Raw genomic sequence first — 21,055 nt, forward strand, 5'->3', positions numbered from 1 at the left:
TCACTACGCAAGAACGAAATTAACATCAGCAACTTGATCATCGACGACAACTGGCAGTCGCTCAACACCGAAGGCGGCGATCAATTTGACAACGCCATGACAGAGTTCGAGGCAACCAAGAAAGGCTTCCCTCGTGGTCTCAAAGCCACAGTCAGCGACATACGAGAAAAGTACAGCCACATCCGACATATTGCGGTATGGCATGCCATGTTTGGCTACTGGGGAGGCATCGCACCCGAAGGCCGCATAGCAAAAGACTACAAAACTAGCCTCGTCCAACTCAAAGACGGCGTATCTGGTGGCAAGATCACCGTTGTAGCAGAAGAAGACGTCTCCCGCTTCTACAAAGACTTCTACGAGTTCCTCTCCTCCTGCGGCATCGACTCCGTAAAGACCGACGCCCAGTTCTTCCTCGACGAGCTCCATGACTCTGACGACCGCCGCAAACTAATCAAATCCTACCAAGACGCCTGGTCCATCGCACAGCTACGTTCCTTCTCCGCGCGCGCCATATCCTGCATGTCACAAGCCCCGCCCCTAATCTTCCACTCGCAACTACCCTCGAACAAACCACGCATGCTACTCCGCAACTCAGACGACTTCTTCCCCGAGGTACCCGCCAGCCACCCTTGGCATATCTTCTGCAATGCACACAACTCCATCATAACGCAGTACCTCAACATACTCCCCGACTGGGACATGTTCCAAACAAGCCACGACTACGCGGCTTTCCACGCCGCCGCGCGCTGCGTCTCCGGCGGCCCCATCTACATCACCGACGTCCCCGGGCAGCACGACATCGACCTCATCAACCAGATGACAGGTAAGACACCGCGGGGCGACACCGTTATCCTACGTCCCCACACCGTAGGCAAAACAACACAAGCCTACAACGCATACGACGACACCGTCCTCCTCAAAGTAACCACCTACGTCGGCATGGCACACACCGGCGTCTCCATCCTCGGCGTCTTCAACTGCACCCCCAAACCCATCTCCGAACTCATCGCCCTCGACGCCTTCCCCGGCGCAGAAAAAGGTACCTACATCATCCGCTCGCACACAGACGGCCAGGTCACCGCTCCAACGAGCGTAGCAACCAACGACGCGTTTGTGCATATCGAACTTCCGGTTCGTGGCTGGGAGATTCTGTCTGCGTTCCCGTTGATGGAGTTTGAACTGCAGAGAGGGGAGGGCAGTGAGGCAGCCGGACCGCGCAAAGTTTGTGTTGCGAACTTGGGGGTTGTGGGGAAGATGACGGGGGCAGCCGCGATTGTTAGTGCGGATGCGTATGTGGATCGCAGTTCGGGTAGACTGAGGGTTTGGACGAGTTGTAAGGTTTTGGGGAGGTTTGGTATGTTCTTTTCTTTTTCGTGTTCCCCGTGTTGCTTCCCTTGGTGCTGTTTTTGGATATTTACTGACGTGTCACAGCACTATATGTCTCGGACCTGCCAAAGCGCTCTATCGAGAATGACTTCTTCGCCGTGTTGTTCGGCCGCCCTGTTCCAGCACATTGCGTCAGTGTCAGCAAGGCATGCGAGAACGTGCTTGAGATTGATACGGTGCGGGCGTGGAAGGAGACTGATTCGAAGGCTGGATGGAGTAATGAGGTTGTTGTGGAGGTCGTCATACGATAAGCATAGACTTTGAAAAGAATGAGGAGGGGAAAGAGTCAAAGGCAAAACACCATCGCATCCAAAGTCGTCATGTAGAAAAGACAAGTCTTTCACTTCCAGGTATCTTATATGCATGCAAAACCCACCACTAACGCCCCCACCACCAAGCTATTGTGCTCAGAGAGCAAAGGAACAAGAGCTGTACACTTTTGTCAATCCCGCCCGTTGCCCTAATCGGAAACAATGCGTCATTCGTACAGCTGGCATTCCAAGGCAAAACATGGCGGTCGTACGAAGTCTGAACTGAGGTCATCAACACGGAATCGAGACTCATCATAACTTGACGCCCCAAACACCTCGTCCGCCAGCAACACCGACCCACTCGCCGCCTTGCCCTGTCAGAGCGCTCTGAGGTGCCCAGCTAATGTTGCCGACTTCGTAGTCGCACCGCCAGCTGGCATAGGGTCCCTTCTGGCCCACGGGCACATTCTGCGCGCCTGCGGCTCCGTTGGCGGGATGTGTGGTCGCGGGCTGTACGACAGGAGGCTGTGTTGAAGCGTGTTCTCCGCTGATTGTCGCGCCGTTGTTTGCGTGTAGCAGGTCCCAGATGAGGACGAGGGAGTCGTCTCCACCAGAGGCGAGCATGCCTCTCCGCGATGGGTTCCACTCTATGCTGTTGACGGACGCAGAGTGGCCGCGCAGTTCGAGTAGGGCTTGGCCTGGCTGCCGCACGTCGAGGATGCGGATGAGGTTTGAGTCGGCGGCGAAGGTAGCGAGGAGGTGGGAGTCGTGGGGTGATGCGGCGAGACGGAGGAGCGGGGGCGCGTACGACATGGTCTGCTGGGCTTTGGTGGGCGACATGCGGCCTGTTGGCGAGCCTGGATCTTGTTAGCAATTGGCGTCGGAAGTGAATACAGAAACTGACCCTTGTCTTTGTCGCCGCCCTTGTCTGAGGGCTCGTAGATGATGGTGCTGTGCTCTAAACTGCGGAGATCGAACATGCGGACACTGCCGTCGGCTCCACAACTGACAAAGACATCGACACTTCCCGCGCAGAAGCGTACATCGAAGACCTCCTTGTCGTGGGCAATCAATTGGGTCTTGGCAGTAAGCGAGGGTATATCCCAGATGGTGCAGGTCGTGTCTATGCTCGAGGTGATGATGAGCTTGGGCGACATGGTATTCCAGTCGAGGGAGGTCAGCGGCGCGGTGTGTTCAGGGGTCTTGGAGTTGGAGAGGAGCGCGAGCGGCGTGAGCTTAGGAAGCTGGGGCTCTCGCGTGTTTACGGAGGACGAGCGCGTGATGGTGTTGCTCATATTGTTTCCGGAGGCTTGGGGCAGCGACCACAGCCGCAGATGGTCGCCAGACGTTGCGAGGAGGTCGGTCGACTGCTTCTGCGACGACGGCGGCTCCCATAGTATGCGCGTGACGGGGAAGGAACATGTGGCTTCGGCGATTGCGTTGTACTCGAGGCCGTAGGGTGTCGCGCCAGGGGTGGAGGTGTCTTGGGGCGCTATTTGCGTGTCGAGAATGCGGATGAAGTTGTGGTTGTCCTCGAGATAGCTGCCGACGGCCATCCTGCCGGCGCTGTTGCCGCCCGGGACGTTCCATTTGCACCAGTCGTAGGCGTAGATGCTCCAGGGGGCGAGGTAGTTGCTGTTGGAGGGCACCTTGTTGCCGTCGGTGACCATGGTGTTGCCGTGTCCCATGCCCTCGTGGTCCATGGTCGAGTTTGCGCGCGGCCTGATGTCGGCGAGGCCCAGGGGCGACTGCGATGCGGCGCCCGAGGGAGTCGTGGGGTAGTACTTCTGGGCGGGCGTGCCGGCTTGGTACTTGGACTGCTCGGGGGTGTTGGAGAAGGGGACGTATTTCTGGTCGGGGCCCAGGCCAGCTGGGCTCGAGCGCGAGTAGGAATGGGCCGAGTGAGGGGAATGCTGGGGCTGGCTGATGGTGTTGGAGCGCGTGGGCAGCGTGTACTGCTGGGCGTTGCTGGCTATCTGCGTCTGGGTAGGCACGACGGGCGCCGTGTAGGCGTTGGCGGGCGCGGGTCGCTGTTGCTGCTGCGGCCCCGGCGGCTGTTGTTGTGGCTGCTGCGCGGGCTGGAGGGCGCCGGGGACTGCCGGGGAGCCATACTGCGAGTTCTGAGGGGTTCCATGGTCGATGTTGATGTTGGGCGCCGAGCGGTAATTGTCGGGCGAGCTGTACAGGTGCTGCTGCTGGGGCTGCGCCGACGCTGATGCGGGCACCTGACCGCCGCCAGAGGATATGTGCAGCTCCTCGTTGGTGCGCCGTCGCGGGGCGTCGAAGCTCGAGGTGGCCTGGGGCGGTGCGGTCGAGGGCAGGTAGGCGTCGCCCTGGGCCGGCTGGTTCGCGCTGCTCTGGGGCAGGAAGGCGTCGGTGCCGGCGCGCGTGGTGCCCTGCGTGGCCCCTCGCAGATTGCCTCCAGGCGCTCCTATGCCTACAATTGCGAGATACACATCAGCCCACGTTCACGGCGGTGCCCAAGGCCACTATCACATACTCCCCAGCGCCGACGCCGCTGCAAAGATGCCCTGCGCCGGGTCGTTGTGCGCATTCTGGTGGTGGTTTCCGAAAGGCATGGCGCCTGCAATTGCTCTACAGAGTACGCTGGCTCGGGCGGAGGAAAGAGAGACTCGGGACTGTTGCGGCGCGTAGTCAATCGTCGAGAGCTCCGCTGCGGTTGGCCTCGACTTGCTGGGCGCCCGCGGCTGTTTCTCGGCAAAAGTTCCCCACCACCCCTCCGCTCCCTTCACGTCTACTTCGGGTTACTCTCCATGTGACACAGGCTCGCTTCCACCATGGCTATGATTCATGATCTTCAATACCACGGTCTCCAACCCCAGGTTCATTGACACTCGCAACCATGCCGCCAGCACACAAACCAGTCCGCCGTGCGCTGCTGCTGCTGCCGCCTGCGCCCTCACCACCTTCCTATGCAGCACTCAAGGCCGCCTACAACTCGCCCTTGTTCACCGTCTTGAAAAGGCTGGCCAGGTCTCCGCGCAAATCCAATGAATCCCTACTTCTAGAAATTGCATTACCATGCCCGCATCTGTACGGCCATCTTGATGAGCCCAGGGGCCTACACTACGCAACCACCCAGCAGCTAGTAGCCGATCTCTACAAACTCATCTGCATCACTGCGAGCAGGGAAGCTATCGATACGGAAGACTCTGAGGGCGTTGATGCTCGCGTCGTACTAGTCGCGTATCCCAGGGACGGCCAACTAACCAAGCCTCTACCAGATTCCACTCCAGAGCAGGAACTCCAAGGGCCGGCAATAGACATCCATACGCTAGCCCGGAGTTCGCGATCGTGGGATACCGTCTACTCGGTCGAAAGCGAAGAAGGGGAGCGCGTACTGAAGAGCTTCCTCTCTCTATCGGAAGCCCAGATGCCCGTGTCCAAAGTTCGAGGTGGTATCGTCAGTGTAGAGGCCCCAGAACCAGTATCGTCTGCCGATCAGACAGACAAAGCAATCAACCACCTCTCTGTTGCCGTCGGAGGGACTTTCGATCACCTCCATATTGGCCACAAGCTACTGCTTACCATGTTTGCCTTTATGCTCGGAAGGAGACAGCCATCCACTTCCGATGCGAAGCCCAGCATACTTACAGTCGGAATCACCGGCGACGCTCTACTAGTGAACAAGAAGTTTGCAGAGCATCTCGAAAGTTGGAAAGAGCGTCAGCAATCAGCACACGACTTTCTCTCCTCTCTCCTCTACTTTGGGCCACCAGATGACGAGCGCATCCGTGTTGAGGAGATCCAAGAACCCGGACCGAACGGACATGCCGTCCTCGTCAGCTATCCCTTCGGGCTCACTGTCAAATATGTTGAGATTTGGGATCCTTTCGGCCCAACCATCACTGACAAAGACATCTCTGCCTTGGTGCTGTCGCTCGAGACAAGGAGCGGAGGTGCTGCAGTGAACAACAAGCGCAGCGAGCAGGGATGGGACCCCCTTGAAGTTTTTGAGGTCGCTGTTCTCGATGCCAGCGAAGAAGACAGCATCGATGAAACCTTCCAGAGTAAGCTGAGCAGCACTGAGATTCGCCGAAAACGAAGCGAACGTGTTCAATCCAGAGCGAAAGCGTGACCCGATAGGCGTGGCCGGGCGGATTGATGGCGAGACACGTCTTTGAGTGTTTGCCATGTTGGAACAGGCCCGGGCGATATGTGAGTAGAGTTTTCGTCGGCACGAGAGGTCGACAAGTCGACGAGGCAGGAGGGCATCTAGTGTCATTTTCTGTGCGACGATCTACGACAGCTGCGTGCGCCATAGCTACACGACCGCGCAGGTCCGCATGACGTTACCAGGGCGAGTATAGGCTTGTGAAGCAACACGTCGATCTGACCGGCAGTTCCACGCATGCATCGTCATCGGCGCATGTACGAGCGGGATTGCGGCCATGTCCTCTCCGTCCCGAATTTGTGCCATGACCGAATCCGGGTCGCTTGCGCCTACACAGATGCTTGTATACTATTTACATATTGCACGCCGTACTTGGTGTGCTGTAATGGAACTTGCATGCTATCATCTCCTGCCGAGCAGGACAGATGACGCACTGCAACAGCGTACGCACATTGCGAGACATACAGACACCCGTTTCAGCCCACTATGAGGCTCCTAAAGCTCCGTGTCGTCATGAGATGCCCATCGCTTCAATGGCGTTTGCGCCATCCCAAGTACACGGCAGTGGAATCGGCCGGATGACGCATCTGAAGCGCTTGTGACGCCAATCAGCCGACCTCCAGATGCATGCTTCGTTGGCAACGCATCGAGACCATCCATGGATGGAAATTCGTGTAGTGGGCTGTGGGGAGCAGGCCTTCGGGCCTCGAATCAGCGCAGGCGTAACAGCCAGCCCTAGCGAATTTGTGCAGTAGTCCACGGCGGCCATTCGACTCTTCTTCGCGGGAGGAGCCATGCATGTTTACCGTCCTGCTTATGTAAATGCAGACGCTAGTGATCATGTGAGACGTTATGCCGGTTGCAGTTTAATGCATCGCGGTTTGGGCGAGGGCGTACCGGGGTGCACGCTGCAAGTTGCAGGCGGCGTGTCCAGTCCCAGGTCGTCTTCGCAACTCTACGCTTAGCTGACTGCTGGCAGAGAGGTCATGCATTTCTTTCTCCGACCACGCCCCTCTGGCTGTCCTTCGCTTGCTATCCCATAGATCGGTGCCGGCTGTCGGATAACACCACGTTGTCAGTTGACTCGACTGTCCCGCTGTCGCTACGCTCACTACCACCTGCCATTCCCTCCTCCCGATCCGGCCCGAACGCTGCTGCCCTGCATTGAGAGTATATCCGCTGTGCGGTGCGCTCCTAAATCGCGCTGGGAAGCTTCCTGAGCAGAGCTTCTTCGGAGCGGTCGTCATGAATGTGACCACTTAAAATGGGTATCCTCGATCTCGCCGACGAGCTTCTTCGCATCATCCTCGAATATGTTGCGAGCGAACCAGAAAAACCAATAAGTCTGGAGCGCCGCGCATACCTGTCGCAGGAATCTTTCAAGCTGCCCCTCCCACCAGAGCCCGACGATGCCGAGACGATTGCGAGCTTTAGGTAAGTGGTATAGCCGTACGGAATGCATGTGAGACACACACTGACTTCGTGTCCTCGCCTTTGTAGATTGACTTGCAGAAGATTCAGCAATTTGGTAAGTCCAGCTGCACGGAGTGCACGTCAGACATGTACTGAGCCTCTGCAGGGTGTCATCCATCAGTTCTCGCGCGTTACGACACGCTTCTCACGAAAGGGACTCGAAAGATTAGAGAGGATAGCTGGCCAACCTCACATTGCCGGCCGTGTGAAGAAGTTCAGTTACATGGTGCCATTTTTCTACGATCAAGGACGAGAGCGCATACAGGAGCTCCTCCACACACGGCCCGAGAGTTTCAGCTTCGATATCGAAAAATTCCAGAAAAAGGTGAATGAGCAGACCAGCCTTGTGAACAGCAGGAAAGATGCACATATCCTGCATTTCGCGCTCCAGCGATTCACTTCACTCCAGCATATCCAGATCCTACGCCTGCAGGACCAGGATGATGCCGTGTTAATCACGTACATGCGGGGTCACAACGAGTTGAACGGTCTAGTACCGACATGGCCACCGGCATGCTTGCATAGCGCGAAAACAATCGGTCAAGCAAGTAATATCCGTGTACGGATTGATAGGAGACATTTACTAACTTCGACCTCGGTCTTCAGGCCCTCCTTGAGTCCGAATCGCCATGTTCGCGATTCTCATCCCCCATGCTAAGCCCGCAGAGCGTACTAGGTGCCGCTAGCAATCCGCCATCAACCCTGGGAATCCTTGCCGAACGCCTGACCTGTCTAGAGCTACATTTCGATGACAGCACGGACCTAGACGTTCGGATGCGACATCTCACCTCCCTGTCCAAGGCATTGTTTACTGCGGCTAAGAATATTGAAGCCGTGCATATTGGCTTTCCTTCATACCGACCACTCACATTGCGGCTAGAAGAGCTTTTCCACAACGTGAAGTGGGAAAAGCTGCAGGGTACGTTTTACGTCTCTGCATCATGAGACATACACTAACCTGATATCTCCGTCTTTGCAGCTTTTGGGATCCAAGCCTGGCGTCTCAACGCAGATGAAATTCTGGGGATTGCCCGGCGACACAGAGATACATTACGTGGTTTGCGTCTGCGTGATGTACTCTTGAAAGAGGGAAGCATGTGGAAAGACGTGCTTCCCTGTCTACGCGATGAGCTCACAAGGCTTGACTGGATTTCTCTTAGGCGGATTGGATATGAGAAGCAAGTAATATCCGTGTACAAACGGTTGTGAGACTTTTACTGACTTTGTACATCAATCTTTAGGCACTTCGACGAGCAGTTCGTTATGGGAGCCGAAGTACCAGAAGACGATCCTCTTGGAAGCGACAGTAGCGACGAAAGCGATTACGATTACGAACACGAACACGAAGATCCATCTAGCGGGAATGACGCTGATGGCAGTTCAATAGCTGACACAGAATCTGACGCAGAGACCGACGAGCCTGAACAGGGTGGTAAGTTCTGGCTGTACGAAGTGCATGTGGGACATATACTGACCTCTCTAGGCACCCTTTCCTTCCCGCCTATGCCCGATACCCCAGCCTCGATTACATGGTGCAACTGCAACGGACACATGGATGGCGTCGACGTCTTAGAAGACAACGGAATCATGGTCACCAATCAGCAGCGCAAGTTCTGGGAAAAGTGGGTCGTAAGGAAGATCTGCACCGAGCAGCATGGCCACAAATGAGCGGCCGAAGAAACCACCAGAGAAGGAAGCGAAGCTATGCGTAATAAAGCCGCAACAACATCTGTTGGGTTGCGTTGCGTGAGGCGGGCGTAAGAAGAAAAGCAATTATCCATCGAACCGTGTTGCAGCCCTGGAATCATTATATGCAGGCGCGATCACGTTTTGGATCCCGTATGCGGTCTACGGACCGCATATGCATGTGGAGCAGCAGCCACAGCACCATTGACGGGCGCTTATGCGACAACCCAACAACCCGTCACCTGGTCACGTCCACCCCATCTTCGTCAGTTCGTGCGAACGCAAACTGTGCCGTATCGTTGCAGGTATTTTCTGGACCCGACTAGGCCATTTCCCGCATTCGCTTCTTTGGAATGGTCGGACGAATCATGCGGCAACAGGACCAGGAACTCCAATCTTTTCGGCTATCTGTCTTGAATCCGTACTTTGACTGTCAAAGCATAGCGCCGGCGCAGCGAACGACACTTTCGCATACCACTTGTTCGAGAGGGATGGTTCACGTCCAAAGTCTTCTGTTGCACCAAAAGTTGTGCGCTTTGCATTCTGCTTTTCTATCCTTTTTTTATCAGCTCTTCGACGCCAGTAACGAATGTAACGTAGCGTGGGAGGAATCTGCTTTTCAATTGATTGAATCATTATAGGCATCTTCGCTTTCTGCTTCTTGTCTATCACCTGCTGTTGCGGCGATGCCATCGAATAGCAAAAGTGGGGCATGGTTGGGAGGTAGATTCTATCACTGGTCTGGCTCCCACCACCCAGCAGGCGTCGATACTCACCCGTCTTTCTCTTATACATTCTGAACAGACTACACTCACCGAGTTCTGATTCTCGCATGCAATCTCTAACGCTGTACTGACAAGCGAGGATATAATAAAGAGTATGCCGGCAAGCCTCACTGCTAACGATGAAGCAAAACGACCAAACCCCATACTCAGCTACTACATCGACCTGAGCTCTACCCGCCCACTCCGCCATACTAAATGAGCTCTGAAACACTCAAGAACAACTTCTTCAGTACGCTCGACTATTACCTTGATGTATGCGGGCGCGCTGGCTCACTGTCCTGGGGACCGCCGCACGGAGCCGCCTCTTTCACCTCACCACGCGAAACCGCGCTCATGACACGTCGGACGCGCAGCGACAAGCTTCTGTGGCGCGTAGACGCGACTTGAGTCCGACGCGCCTCGAACTGGATACCTGGTGGGTTGAAAACTCTTCAAACCGCATAACATCCTCTCTCTTCCAATTTCAGCCGACTACGACCTTCGCTGTTTCATCTACCATTCATTGCATCCGAAGCAGCGGATACATACTACATCGCAATGACGAAACACGTTTGGAGAGCAGCAGATGCCCGCGTGATGTTGTGGGAACCGGCGGTGGCAGCGACACCTCCAGCTCCGCACCAGTCGCAGATGCCGCAGCAATTACATGAAGTAACCGAAGCCGACATTCAAGGTAAGTGGTTACCAGACATCTTTCTGTTCTTTCTTTATGAAGCAGGCACTGACAACTCCACAGCGTGCTTAACAAGCAGCTACGATGGTAACGAGCAATACTCGGTGCTTCCTTCGATCGAAGATGTTTTCGAGCCATATATCAGTAGCGAGCCTGGCGAAGACATCACTGCAGTTGTGTCGTCAACGGTCGGTACCTCCGCTTCGAATATATCCAAGCAGCGTTGTTCTTCGTACGATTCTCAAGCTACACTACCATTATCGACGCCTTGCCCGTCGGACGAAGAAAGAGATCTTCCTGTTATGCTTTGCAGTCCTGCAAGGACGAATCACCACTTCAACGTTGGCAATACCGTACCCACGCCACAAGTACGAAGGACTCTGGACTTCGGTATGCCAGCCTTTCGCCACACCAATGACATTGTACAACAAGTCTCTGAGCCTAGCGACTTCACTTCGCTGGCAGCACTGCGAAGACTTGAACGAGACCCTCCCCACCACTGGCATGAAGACGAACGAGAACTATTGACCATCCTCTATCGATGGTACGAAGACACATATGTGGCAACCATTCCGAAGGTCTTCAATGCTATCACCGGCCTCAACCTCAGGCTCAATGTCATTCGATACCAATTCGAGAGCCATCTAATCTTGTATGGTGGCCGCGCATACCCCGAGTTCGATCGTGTGATGAAAGTCCCATTCCACGACCCGGAAGACAAGTACGACGAGATCCACGCAATTATCGAGGACACTGCCTTGGATTCTGGCATCGAATTATCAAGACGCACACACGAGGTGAAAATTGAGTCTGGCTTGGCGAGAACTGCAAAGTCTCCCAAGACGAGGAAACATTACAAATCCTTGGTTAGACGTGCGCTGAAGAGGGAGAAGGAGAGAGCACGCGCCATTTTCACGCCAGCTCGGGAAGATTTACCACTGCAGGATCTACAGCTCGGCGGGATGACATTAGCTGAGCAAGATAATGAGGAAACATGGTCAGACGTTGACGGTTATCATACACCGCCCATCACACCTACACAGCCAACACTCCGGACTCCACCCGGCAGGAATACGATTGGATTTCGCGTTTGGGATGCCAACAGCCGGACCATGTTCGACGACGAGACAGGCTTCGTGAGCCAAGTCTTCTCAATTTGGAGGGGCGAGTTCCTGCCGCCTTTCTCTCCAGATGGACAAGGTCAACAGGCTATCATGCTCTTGACGAATCTCCATTTGTCAATGAGCGGCGGCGCATCGGCCTTTGTTTCAGTATCTACGAGTCTCTTGCAGGCACTGGTCAAGGCCTCAACAATGTTTGAGCCCAGAATCGCCGTCAGTACGTTGAAGTCCCACATAAAGTAACGTCTTGGTCTCATGCTAACTACGGTGGTGTTCTTTAGTTGCACTCGATCATCCACTGCTCGCAGAACCACACAAAACACTGCCAGCTGCTGACGTGATGCGGATGTTGAAAGCGGAAGGCCAGGCTCCGTGGGCAAGATACAAGGGCCTCGCAGGTGAGCTTCCGAAAAGTCCTATACTGCGGCTATACTAATATGTACCAGAGCGCATGGTTTGGGCTTCCGTGCCAGCTGCAGCTGTGCTGTCACACTTCCCGCTTTCCGACCTTACTGTTTTGTCACGCCACAACCAAGCTTGCGACGATATCCTCAACTTGCGGGACATACAATCAGGTCGAAAGACACAATACGTCTCCTCACTCTTGCGCGACAGGAACACCTTCATCAACATCCGCACGGCACGAGCTATGGCTGTAGTATGCCGGGCCTTCAAGATGCACCGTGTCGGCGTCAGCCTTGCGCACATTCAAGGACTAGTCTCATCGTTGGTGGATTCGTTCCAGCTGAAGCACGTCACAAACGATACACCTCGCATGTCTATGATGATGGCCAAAGCGTTTGCCGTGTCTCTCGTGTCGCAAGCTCATCTGGACCCTGATGTTGAGACCGCTTTTCAGGAAGGCGTTCAGCAAGGCACTGTTAGTAATATCCGTGTACAGACTATTGTGAAGCATTTACTGACTCCATACATCGACTTTTAGGCCACCATCGAGTTCTACACTCGACGTCGACCTGTGGTACATCGACGACGGAGCGGCTAAGAACGTCTCAGCAACCTCTCGGCGCACGATCAATATTATCAGCAGATAGCTTGTCTCAGGTTTTACAGTTCTTTTACGATTACAAGAGTATGGGAAAGTACGAGGAATAGCCACCAGCATGATTTATCAAGAATGTTCGGCGAAGTGCTAATGTCATACGATGTCTGAGCTTTGTTAGAGATGTCATAGGTTGTGTATGGATTTATTGGAGTGTAGAATAGTTGGTAGCATACTACAGAATGCAAGGGCATGCGACTTTAACTATACCTTCCGAAACGTTGAGCGTACAATAGTGCAGCTCGTCGTTCAGACGCTTACTCGCTATCAAGCCTCCTTTCCCTCGTCTCAGACCCAGAACCCTCAGAAGCCTCATCACCCCCTTCACTCTCAACCCCATTCGTTCCCGCCCCATTCGTCTGCCCCGCCTGCGCCGCACGATCCCTCGCCGCAACATGCCTCATCATCTCCTCCTCCATAGTCCCCCTCTGTCTACGAATCTCCCGCCACATCTCCTCCACTTCCGCAATCTCCGCATCCATACTATCTTCACTACTCTCTTCACTATTTCCTGTGCTTTCCTGTTCCACAATTCCCCTCTCCACTAGCAAATTTTCCCTAGCGGCTCTCCTCATGTCCCTCGCATCGCGACGCCGCCTAAGTGTTGCAGTAGGGGTTTCGTAAGCGCCGTTACGGTGGAGCTCTACGCTCTCTGATAGCTCACCGTTCGTAGGCGGGTTGGAAGTGGGAATAGTGTCGCCGTTTGTACTTCCGACGGCGGAGTTGACGAGTGTGGTTCCGCTTAAGGATGCGCTCCGAGAAGAGCGCGTTGAAGACTCCGATGAACTTCTCGTACCATTTCCAACATAAACACTTGGGGGAATAATCTGTATCGCTGTTGCGTACCCATTCGTCCTAGCACCTGTCGCAACATGTCTACCATCGTTCGCATCTGGATGCGGACGGAGAGGGATTTCCTGGTCTATTCCACCTTCGGCGCGGATCGCGCGGAGGCGTAGAATAGGGCCGTCGAGAGTGTATGATACGGAGCCCCAGTCTCCAATCGCTTCGTTGAGTTCAGGGGTGGAGAGGCGCGGGCGCGGACGGATGTCTTCTGGATCTGCGGTAACTCGCTCTGGGGATGGAGTTTGAGTGTAGGCGTTGGAGGTGTGGGTTCGGCCATTTGTGTGTGGGGCGCCGTTGGGACTGGTGTTGTTTGGCGTTACGATGCCGGCGTTGATGTGGAAGGTGTTTGTAGTCCCGTTTCTGTTGTAGTTGGTGCTTCTTCCGCTTCCGCGACTATCGCCATTCTGATATTCGCTGTTAGGCTCACGGATCCACACATCTTCACTCAGATCTTCCACGCCCTCGTGATCGACAAACCCGTTTACACCCTCAAGGTGAACAGCCGCCGTAGTCAACAACGTACGACGGTGATTGTTCGGGTCAGTGTAACCCAGACCCATCGCTATGGTGTATCTAACTATGATATCCCTGATGACCCTGGAGCCGATGGAAGGTCTCAAGCCGTACAGAACGACGAGGAGTGGCCGGATGATCTCTCGTGCGTCGGCGTAGTCCTCTTCATGAGAGCCGCCATTTGTAGGTTCGTAGATGTAGCCATAGAAACGATTGTCATTGGAAGGAAGATGGTTGTTTACATGACCGTTTGGGAGTGAAGGGTACTGAATGTTGCCATTGGTCGAGGGAATATGAGTATAGCCGTTAGTGTAGCCGTTGGGCTGATGAGCGTGCCTTTCCCCACTGGGCATGTTGGTCGTTAAACGAGTCGGCTCAGTTTCATACCAACCGTCACGGGGTGCGGCATGTCCATTCGTCGTTGCTTCACGCCTCGAAGCATTATCCAATAACGATCTTTCATATTCCTCGATGATAGTGCGCATGGTTCTCAGTCCTAGTTGTGGCGTTATATCAGTCAGAACATTCGTTAAGGTAGTCCGGCGCCACAAGCCTCCAGGATCATTTCGAATGACTATCCTTGTGGGACGGGGGCCGCGTGGGGAGGGGTAGAGATTATTCAATCTCCGACGTATGGGGGAGGATGTGATGGTAAAGATGTCGTAGTTGGTGGAATCAAGACGAGGTATTCGAAGATGTCCATGCGTTGTGGGAGTATGGCTGTCGTCATTTGTCAGGAGCGTAGGCATGTCTTCTTCGACTAGCATTCTAGCGCGAGTCTCTACGTTTCCACCGGCGCGTACAGCTTGTGTAAGTATGCGCAGTTCATCTCTCGATGACGTTGAACCTTCTTCAGGGCTGGGTGGTAAAGCACTGGCCGCAGCTGCTTCCAGTGCTTCCTCATCGTCCAGTATAGTGACTTCTCCGCCCCGTATGCCGTGCACGGTTGACATATGGTGCGGCTCATCGAGAATACCGTCAGTGGGACGACCACTGGAGCAACGAGTCCTGTTTATCATCGACCTCTGTATCATACGGCAAGCCAGCTCTCTGGCCCGCTGCTCTTCCAGAAACTCGTCGACATCGAACGGCTTTCGTACAGGTGTTTCCCCCTCTTGGCGCTTCTGCACTTCTCCGTCTCCATCATCATCCATTTCGGCTTCATCGCCAGCCTCATCTGCTAGCTCTTCGTATCCTTGCTGTCGCCTTCCCATATCTCTTACTTCGTTTTCCAGCCTCCTCGTTCTCTGCCTATCTCGATCAACCATTCTTCTCAAAGCCCTGACTTCTTCAACGAGCGATGGTACAACATCCTCAAGATCTTCGAGGATGTCCACTCGATCTTGAGTCTCCGGATGTGCTTCAGGAGCCCGGAAGTACGTCGCTAAGGAGAAGAGGAAGGAAGATATGGCTAGGGCGGGAAAGGTGGCCGTTAGGAGGATGATAAAATTGCTGCTGTTCATTTTGTGTTCGTACAATTATTGTTTCTCGTTTGTAGAGAAGGGATATGTGGATAGTAGGAGCGTCAGAGATGGCTTTTGAGGAGGGAAGCCGCTGATGAAGTGTCGAGTTGCGATACATGCTCGACATGCTGTACGCTTGAAGCTGTGGACCCGTCAATCAAGTCGGTCACTGTGGTTATGTCCTTTTGCGCGCTGGTCGCAAGACATTGACAACCTGCTGGGCCTGTGAAAGAGTTCATCAATGAATGCAGCTTGTAACGGTTGCAGTAGTCTTCACCCTCACTCGTGATGGCGGTGAGACTCACAAAATAAATGATACAAGCTGTGCCTCTCCTTCACACAATATCATAGAAATGTTCCCATGATTAAGTTTTCCGTATGCGGTAGCTGTTCGCCTTATCCACGACCACGACATCACGCACAAAAATGCAAATTCGGCTTTGCACAGTCAAGTCCGTAGTGTTTGATGAATGTACAGATTGGTATTATATTACTTGTGAAGTGTATGTATGTACAAGGAAACCCCGGTCATCGTTTGATTCGATGTTTAACCAGAGGCAGCAATGACCAAGGTGTACTGGGCAACCTGCGAGCAGACGAAGTCGTTAGGACCGTTGCCACCGGCGTGGCAGTAGGTGGGAACAACGCCCTGACCCCAAAAGCCGACACTGTTCGCATATGTTAGTCTATCGTCCAAAGTCTGTGTCACTTGATGTACGTACGCAGTGCCAAGCTCGTGGTAGAGAGTGATGGGGTAGTCGCCGTTGATGTCCTTGGTCATGGCGAAACGGTACTTGCTGTCGCCGCAGTTGACAATAGGAGCGGGGAGAGTAGGGTAGGGTCCGCCGACGCAGGAAAGGTCGGTGGCGTTGCGGCCGTCAATCTTGAATGAGACGGACTGGAGGGTGCCGTTGTTCTTGCGGATGGTGTAGTCCTTGAAGTTGACGTTCTCGTAGCTGTTGACGTCTGGTGGACCCTGGCAGTGGGCCGGGTTAGGGCAGTCGGGAGTCTGGGCAGCGGGTGCGGCCATGGCGGCGGCACCGAAGAGAGCGGCGAGGGTGAAGAACTGCATTTTGATTGATTTGAGAGTTTTGGTGGTGTTGATAGGTGAGGTGTTTGGAAATTGACTGCTTGGATGATGGATACAAGATGTGGTGGCTGGAGCCGTACTTATATCTCTGCGAAGATCTTCATTACCATCTCAACGTCACTTAGTCGAGCGCTCGAGCAACAACCAACAATGCTCATGGATTCGGTCATACCTCCTCGTATTTCTCACCGTGGTGGGTTGCATTCGGGCAATGATGTTGCCCCCCGGACGGGCGTGCACCGGCGTAGGCACAAATCTCCGAGCCTAACGTGTGGACCCCTTGACCGCTAACAACTTCTGTGATGTAAGTGGCATTGATCGTCGAACAACAAGGCAGGTACCTCGTATACTGCAGTTGCGCATGCTGTGATGGATATTGCGGCTTGATGCATTGTTCTCGTTTTCGCATGTCGGCACGTTGCCCAGGTGAATTCTGCATTGACTGAGACGTCTGTGATCGTGAATTCGTTCACCGCAACTGCTCCTGTGTAGAGCCAGCACATCGACGTGGAATTCACCTTGGCATTAGTGATGCAGGAACCACCTGCGAGCGGTGACATTTTTGGGTCCGCGAAGCTGAGCCTCAACTTTGGTATGCAGGGTGCCGGAGCCGCACGCCACACCCGCTGACGCTACAAGCAGCGTGGCCTACGAGGCTGGCAGTTGACGTAACGTGGGCTTCGCTGTTCAATCGAGCGCCACATTACATCAGATTTCGTTCGCAAATGCGAATCCGGTCGGCATGACCGTCGTGGTGAGTGCGCAAGCCCAATTCCAAAAATAGTGGCACCTGCGTTGCACCTAGCGACGGTATGCATGATGGGAAAAAGACCTCAACCTCGTGTGGTGTGTTTCGTGTTAGGAGGCGTTTGTGGAGCGCATGTTTGTTGAGGCTTTCGATAGTGCGACAAGTTTGCGGGCCCCTAATCTAAAAATGGCATGATGTCATTGGGCACGCTGTGTAAGACTCGAAAGTTCGATGTCAAATGTCTATAAACAACACACTGAACGTGGAAACGCACGCGTGGAATGCTTTTTTTTTTTCGTGCTGGCTGCTCTTAAGATAGCACATCCGTCAAGGTAACGATGAACGGTTCGTAGTCGCTCTGAACACGCCAGAACAAGCGTCTCGGCAATAGGAAACTGCGTTTTGCTGAGACGCGACCTAGCACCGTAGGTTGTTATCGCTACCAAACAACTTGCACAGCTACTGCGCAGTCGAAAGGACGCTCATCGAGGTTATCGACGCGAGCACTGGTGTATCACCTGACAGTGCTGTGGGGAGCAGGCTTCGAGAAGTCGCACCGAATCAACGACTGATGATCGCAATCTCGTGTACGATAACCATCCCAACCTCGCAAGTATTAGCGACCTTCCTCGACAGTTGTACGGGATACTTGCTCTCAGAAGGCGGTACACTTCACCGCGCAAGTCGTGTCCAGTCGCATATCATTCAGGCAAATTCCGAGTTGATTGCAGGCATAAGCGATGTTGTGGAACAGGATGAAGGAGAATGGTTAGGTCGACTCTGCTATTGTGCAAGCGCGGCCCGTCTCATAACGATGATTGCGTGTTCAGAGAATGGAGACAAAGACGCTATGTGGAAGTGGCAAGAGCGAAGAGGCGTATATGTAGAAGATCGTTGCATCGTTTGGTTATGGTATGACTACTGTTTTGCTAGAATGAGAGAAGTACACCAAACAAATGAGAGGGTATATAACATGCTTGTTGCGACCTTTTTGAACGCCGGAACACCATGCATGAAGCTCGCTAATAGCAAAGGAAGTAAAGCACATAAAATGAGAAGAGCGTAAAAGTTGTGCTGTGTTTAATGTCGCCAAAGAGTTGACAATCGGCGCTCTGTCTTGACGCCGCGGTCTTCCTCGTTGCGGGGTCTGAGTCGCGAGAAGGGCGCTTTGAAAGCGGTCGGAATCTTGGCCATGGATGGCGAAGTAGGGCCTGTCGGTGATCCAGGATTGGTTCGTGCTTTTTGTTGTGTGAGAGTAGCTTTGTATTGCTCCCAGTACCCGGTGGGTGTCGCGCTCGCGGGTGTGGAGAACCTTGAATCTTCCGCCGGCGATGTGGCATTATCCAAGACCGACGAAGTAGATTTGGATCTGTTTCGATACGGAAGATTGGGTCTCTTGTCGGCAATGAGAGCGCGTGCCTCTTCGGCAGTGAACGTGGGTCGTGTGTCGGGAAAGAGGTTCATACGGGGTCGGGTGGGCGACGGCGGAGTGGAGACAGCCATGCCAATGGTCGAGTCGACTTGGGAGAGCTCATGGACATCATGAGTTACTTCTGACTTGTCTTTCTCGAAACCAAACTCAAACTCGGCTTTAGGAGACTGTTGTCGTAGCAGAGGATGTATATGGCTTTGTGCTGTGAGTGACATAGTGCCAGGTGACTCAAAAGAGACAAGTCCACCCAGAAGCCCACTCTCTTCTGCGGCGCTGACCTTACGAGTAGGGCTATCCGCAGATGCGCTGGACTTAGATGAGACCACACTCGCGCCTTCGCTCCATAGGGAGCTTGCTGTAGAGCTAGTACTGTCTGAACGGCTAGGAGGCTCGCCAGTGCGCGCCAGGTAGAGTGGATATGTGGCACGCTCAAGCTGAACAGAATTGAGTAGGGGTGTTCGGGGACGTGCGGCCGTGCTTGCTGTAGAACCCTGCCTGCTACGCGTGACTGAGGGTGTTCGTGATCGGAGCCAGGAGGTATTCAGTTCAGCGCCGCTCTCTGCAGTGATTGCCGTGGAATGCTCGGAATAAACAGAAGAGGTTTGGCGAGCGTGATCCTGCGAGGATGGGACAGAGTCTTTCGACCTGTCGTTAGTTTCCTGAAGAACACCAGCAGGCTTCTGTGTATTTTTCATTGTGAGACTATTGCTCCGCGAGCCTCGAGTAGAAAGTGACCGTCGCGCTAGAGAACGCACAGAGGACGAACGAGGTAGTTGGGATATCCTAAGGGGCGCAACCTCCATGGATCCACGTCGACTCATGTTTTGCGGCGTAAAGTAATCTTCCCTTTGGCAGTCTGGCTCTATCGAATATAGACTGCTTTGAGAGTCATCAGGACCTTCGTCGATGGCCACTGGCGTCTTAGCTGAAGGTGACGCCAAAGGAGTCGTAGCAACGCTATTGGTAGTCGAGGTGGGCTCCGCAACGTAGCACAAAGCGTACTCCGGGCTTTCAGTATCGCGAACTTCTTTTGGCGCTCTCAGAGCGGACACAAGATACTGGAGAGTGCCATAGATCAAGAGCCACCTGACTTTACGCGCATCTGTTGCTGATACCTTGCCCTGGCGTTGACTGGGGCTGGTAGCATGCGCCTTCTCAAAATGGATATATGCCTGCACTATGTTGGACTCCATCGCACTGGGCTCTAAAACGTTCGTTGCCGCTGCTAGAGCACCATGCATGGTATCCTGTACATGCGTCTTGTTATACTGCGAGGCCAGAACCAGCTGTCTCAAGGCCTTTTGAGAGTTCGTTTTCTGGGAATTTGTTCTCTTCAGTGGCGAAGTGTATGTTGGTAGGAGAGGTAACGGGTGCGGCTGAGACTTGAAGCCATGTCGTTGATCGAACGTTGCAATGTTCTGCAAGACACAGATACCACCGCTAGCTGGTCTTTGGGAGGAGATATCGGCAGTCGAGTCGGTGTCTACGAGGTAGTCGTACAGGTTCTGGAAGTCATAGTACATGGACTTGTACAGAGCTTTCGGGAAAGCGGCGCCCCGTGGTGGTGGCCAATAGCCAAACTTGTCCACGTAGAAGGTATGCAAGAAGCGGCGGAATCGATCGAGATGGCTCCTGGCACCGTCCGTCAATCCTAGGTGAGTCGGCGAGAGGTCTTCCTGTAGAAACCTGCTCAGTGCGGTCGATACGCGCCCGAGATGGCCGTCAACTTCGAGATGTGCGCGGGTGATTAATGCTTTAGTGAGCTTCGAAGTCAGCTACAACATGTTAGCACAGCAGCCTGGAGCAGTTGACGGGTTTCATACAACGTATTCCGGACTGAGAACTAAGCTGTCGCTCATACCGACGCAGTGGGCAAATGCATCGACCCAGATGTCTCTGAGTTTGAAATGCTCTGCGTAATAGAGGCTTGCAAGAGCGTAGTCCGTGCACTCCACCAGATCCCGGTACCCTTGGTTCTCAGCGTAGTCCAGGAAGTCTTGATGGTTGTTTGGATGACTTGGACGGAAGTGGTGTAAACGTTCCTGGACGTCTACGAATGCTTGGCCCATATGATCGCCCACCAGTGGTTTACCCAGAAGGAAGGCGAAGAAGTTGCGAGTCGCAATGTGCCGTCTGAATGAATTCTCTCGTGATAATTCCTCTGGAACCGGGATGAAGAGCTCGACGATGCTTTGTTCCCCATTGGCGTTGGTAAGGGAGCTGGGCATTCGCCTCAGGTGCTGGAAAGCGGATCCCGGAGCAGACGCGATCTGCGCATCACATAGCTGGAGCATCGCCTCGCACTTCTTCTGTCGTAGGAGTCTGAACGGAATGCAGAAGGACGGGCCACGACGCGAAACCCCTTTCGCGTGTAGATGTACGAGGCAGTCCCC

General features: G+C 54.0%; 7 protein-coding genes across 7 annotated transcripts; 3 read left to right on the plus strand and 4 right to left on the minus strand.

Moving 5' to 3' along the window:
• Positions 1-1,949: 1,949 nt before the first annotated feature.
• Positions 1,950-4,216, minus strand: J4E87_002994 (uncharacterized protein; the record flags this gene model as incomplete). Its single annotated transcript, XM_049374627.1, has 3 exons — positions 1,950-2,494; positions 2,542-4,074; positions 4,138-4,216. The coding sequence occupies 3 exons, from the start codon at positions 4,214-4,216 to the stop codon at positions 1,950-1,952; spliced, it is 2,157 nt and encodes a 718-aa protein (XP_049235618.1).
• Positions 4,217-4,500: 284 nt separating this feature from the next.
• J4E87_002995 (uncharacterized protein) lies at positions 4,501-5,736 on the plus strand (the record flags this gene model as incomplete). The annotated part of the gene is made up of 1 exon (XM_049374628.1): positions 4,501-5,736. The coding sequence occupies one exon, from the start codon at positions 4,501-4,503 to the stop codon at positions 5,734-5,736; it is 1,236 nt and encodes a 411-aa protein (XP_049235619.1).
• A 1,300-nt stretch (positions 5,737-7,036) lies between these two features.
• J4E87_002996 (uncharacterized protein) lies at positions 7,037-8,913 on the plus strand (the record flags this gene model as incomplete). The annotated part of the gene is made up of 7 exons (XM_049374629.1): positions 7,037-7,206; positions 7,273-7,300; positions 7,352-7,789; positions 7,852-8,164; positions 8,225-8,423; positions 8,487-8,677; positions 8,729-8,913. The coding sequence occupies 7 exons, from the start codon at positions 7,037-7,039 to the stop codon at positions 8,911-8,913; spliced, it is 1,524 nt and encodes a 507-aa protein (XP_049235620.1).
• Positions 8,914-10,346: 1,433 nt separating this feature from the next.
• J4E87_002997 (uncharacterized protein) lies at positions 10,347-12,453 on the plus strand (the record flags this gene model as incomplete). Its single annotated transcript, XM_049374630.1, has 4 exons — positions 10,347-10,389; positions 10,453-11,727; positions 11,840-11,908; positions 11,957-12,453. The coding sequence occupies 4 exons, from the start codon at positions 10,347-10,349 to the stop codon at positions 12,451-12,453; spliced, it is 1,884 nt and encodes a 627-aa protein (XP_049235621.1).
• A 777-nt stretch (positions 12,454-13,230) lies between these two features.
• Positions 13,231-15,392, minus strand: J4E87_002998 (uncharacterized protein; the record flags this gene model as incomplete). The annotated part of the gene is made up of 2 exons (XM_049374631.1): positions 13,231-13,397; positions 13,451-15,392. The coding sequence occupies 2 exons, from the start codon at positions 15,390-15,392 to the stop codon at positions 13,231-13,233; spliced, it is 2,109 nt and encodes a 702-aa protein (XP_049235622.1).
• A 547-nt stretch (positions 15,393-15,939) lies between these two features.
• Positions 15,940-16,464, minus strand: J4E87_002999 (uncharacterized protein; the record flags this gene model as incomplete). Its single annotated transcript, XM_049374632.1, has 2 exons — positions 15,940-16,060; positions 16,115-16,464. 2 exons carry the CDS (start codon positions 16,462-16,464, stop codon positions 15,940-15,942), a joined length of 471 nt encoding a protein of 156 aa, XP_049235623.1.
• Positions 16,465-18,310: 1,846 nt separating this feature from the next.
• J4E87_003000 (uncharacterized protein) lies at positions 18,311-20,890 on the minus strand (the record flags this gene model as incomplete). The annotated part of the gene is made up of 2 exons (XM_049374633.1): positions 18,311-20,437; positions 20,486-20,890. The coding sequence occupies 2 exons, from the start codon at positions 20,888-20,890 to the stop codon at positions 18,311-18,313; spliced, it is 2,532 nt and encodes an 843-aa protein (XP_049235624.1).
• Between the last annotated feature and the right edge of the window lie 165 nt (positions 20,891-21,055).

The sequence above is a fragment of the Alternaria ethzedia genome, assembly GCF_023757985.1.
Source record: "Alternaria ethzedia strain BMP 0044 chromosome Unknown scaffold_5, whole genome shotgun sequence".
NCBI classification, from domain to species: domain Eukaryota; kingdom Fungi; phylum Ascomycota; class Dothideomycetes; order Pleosporales; family Pleosporaceae; genus Alternaria; species Alternaria ethzedia.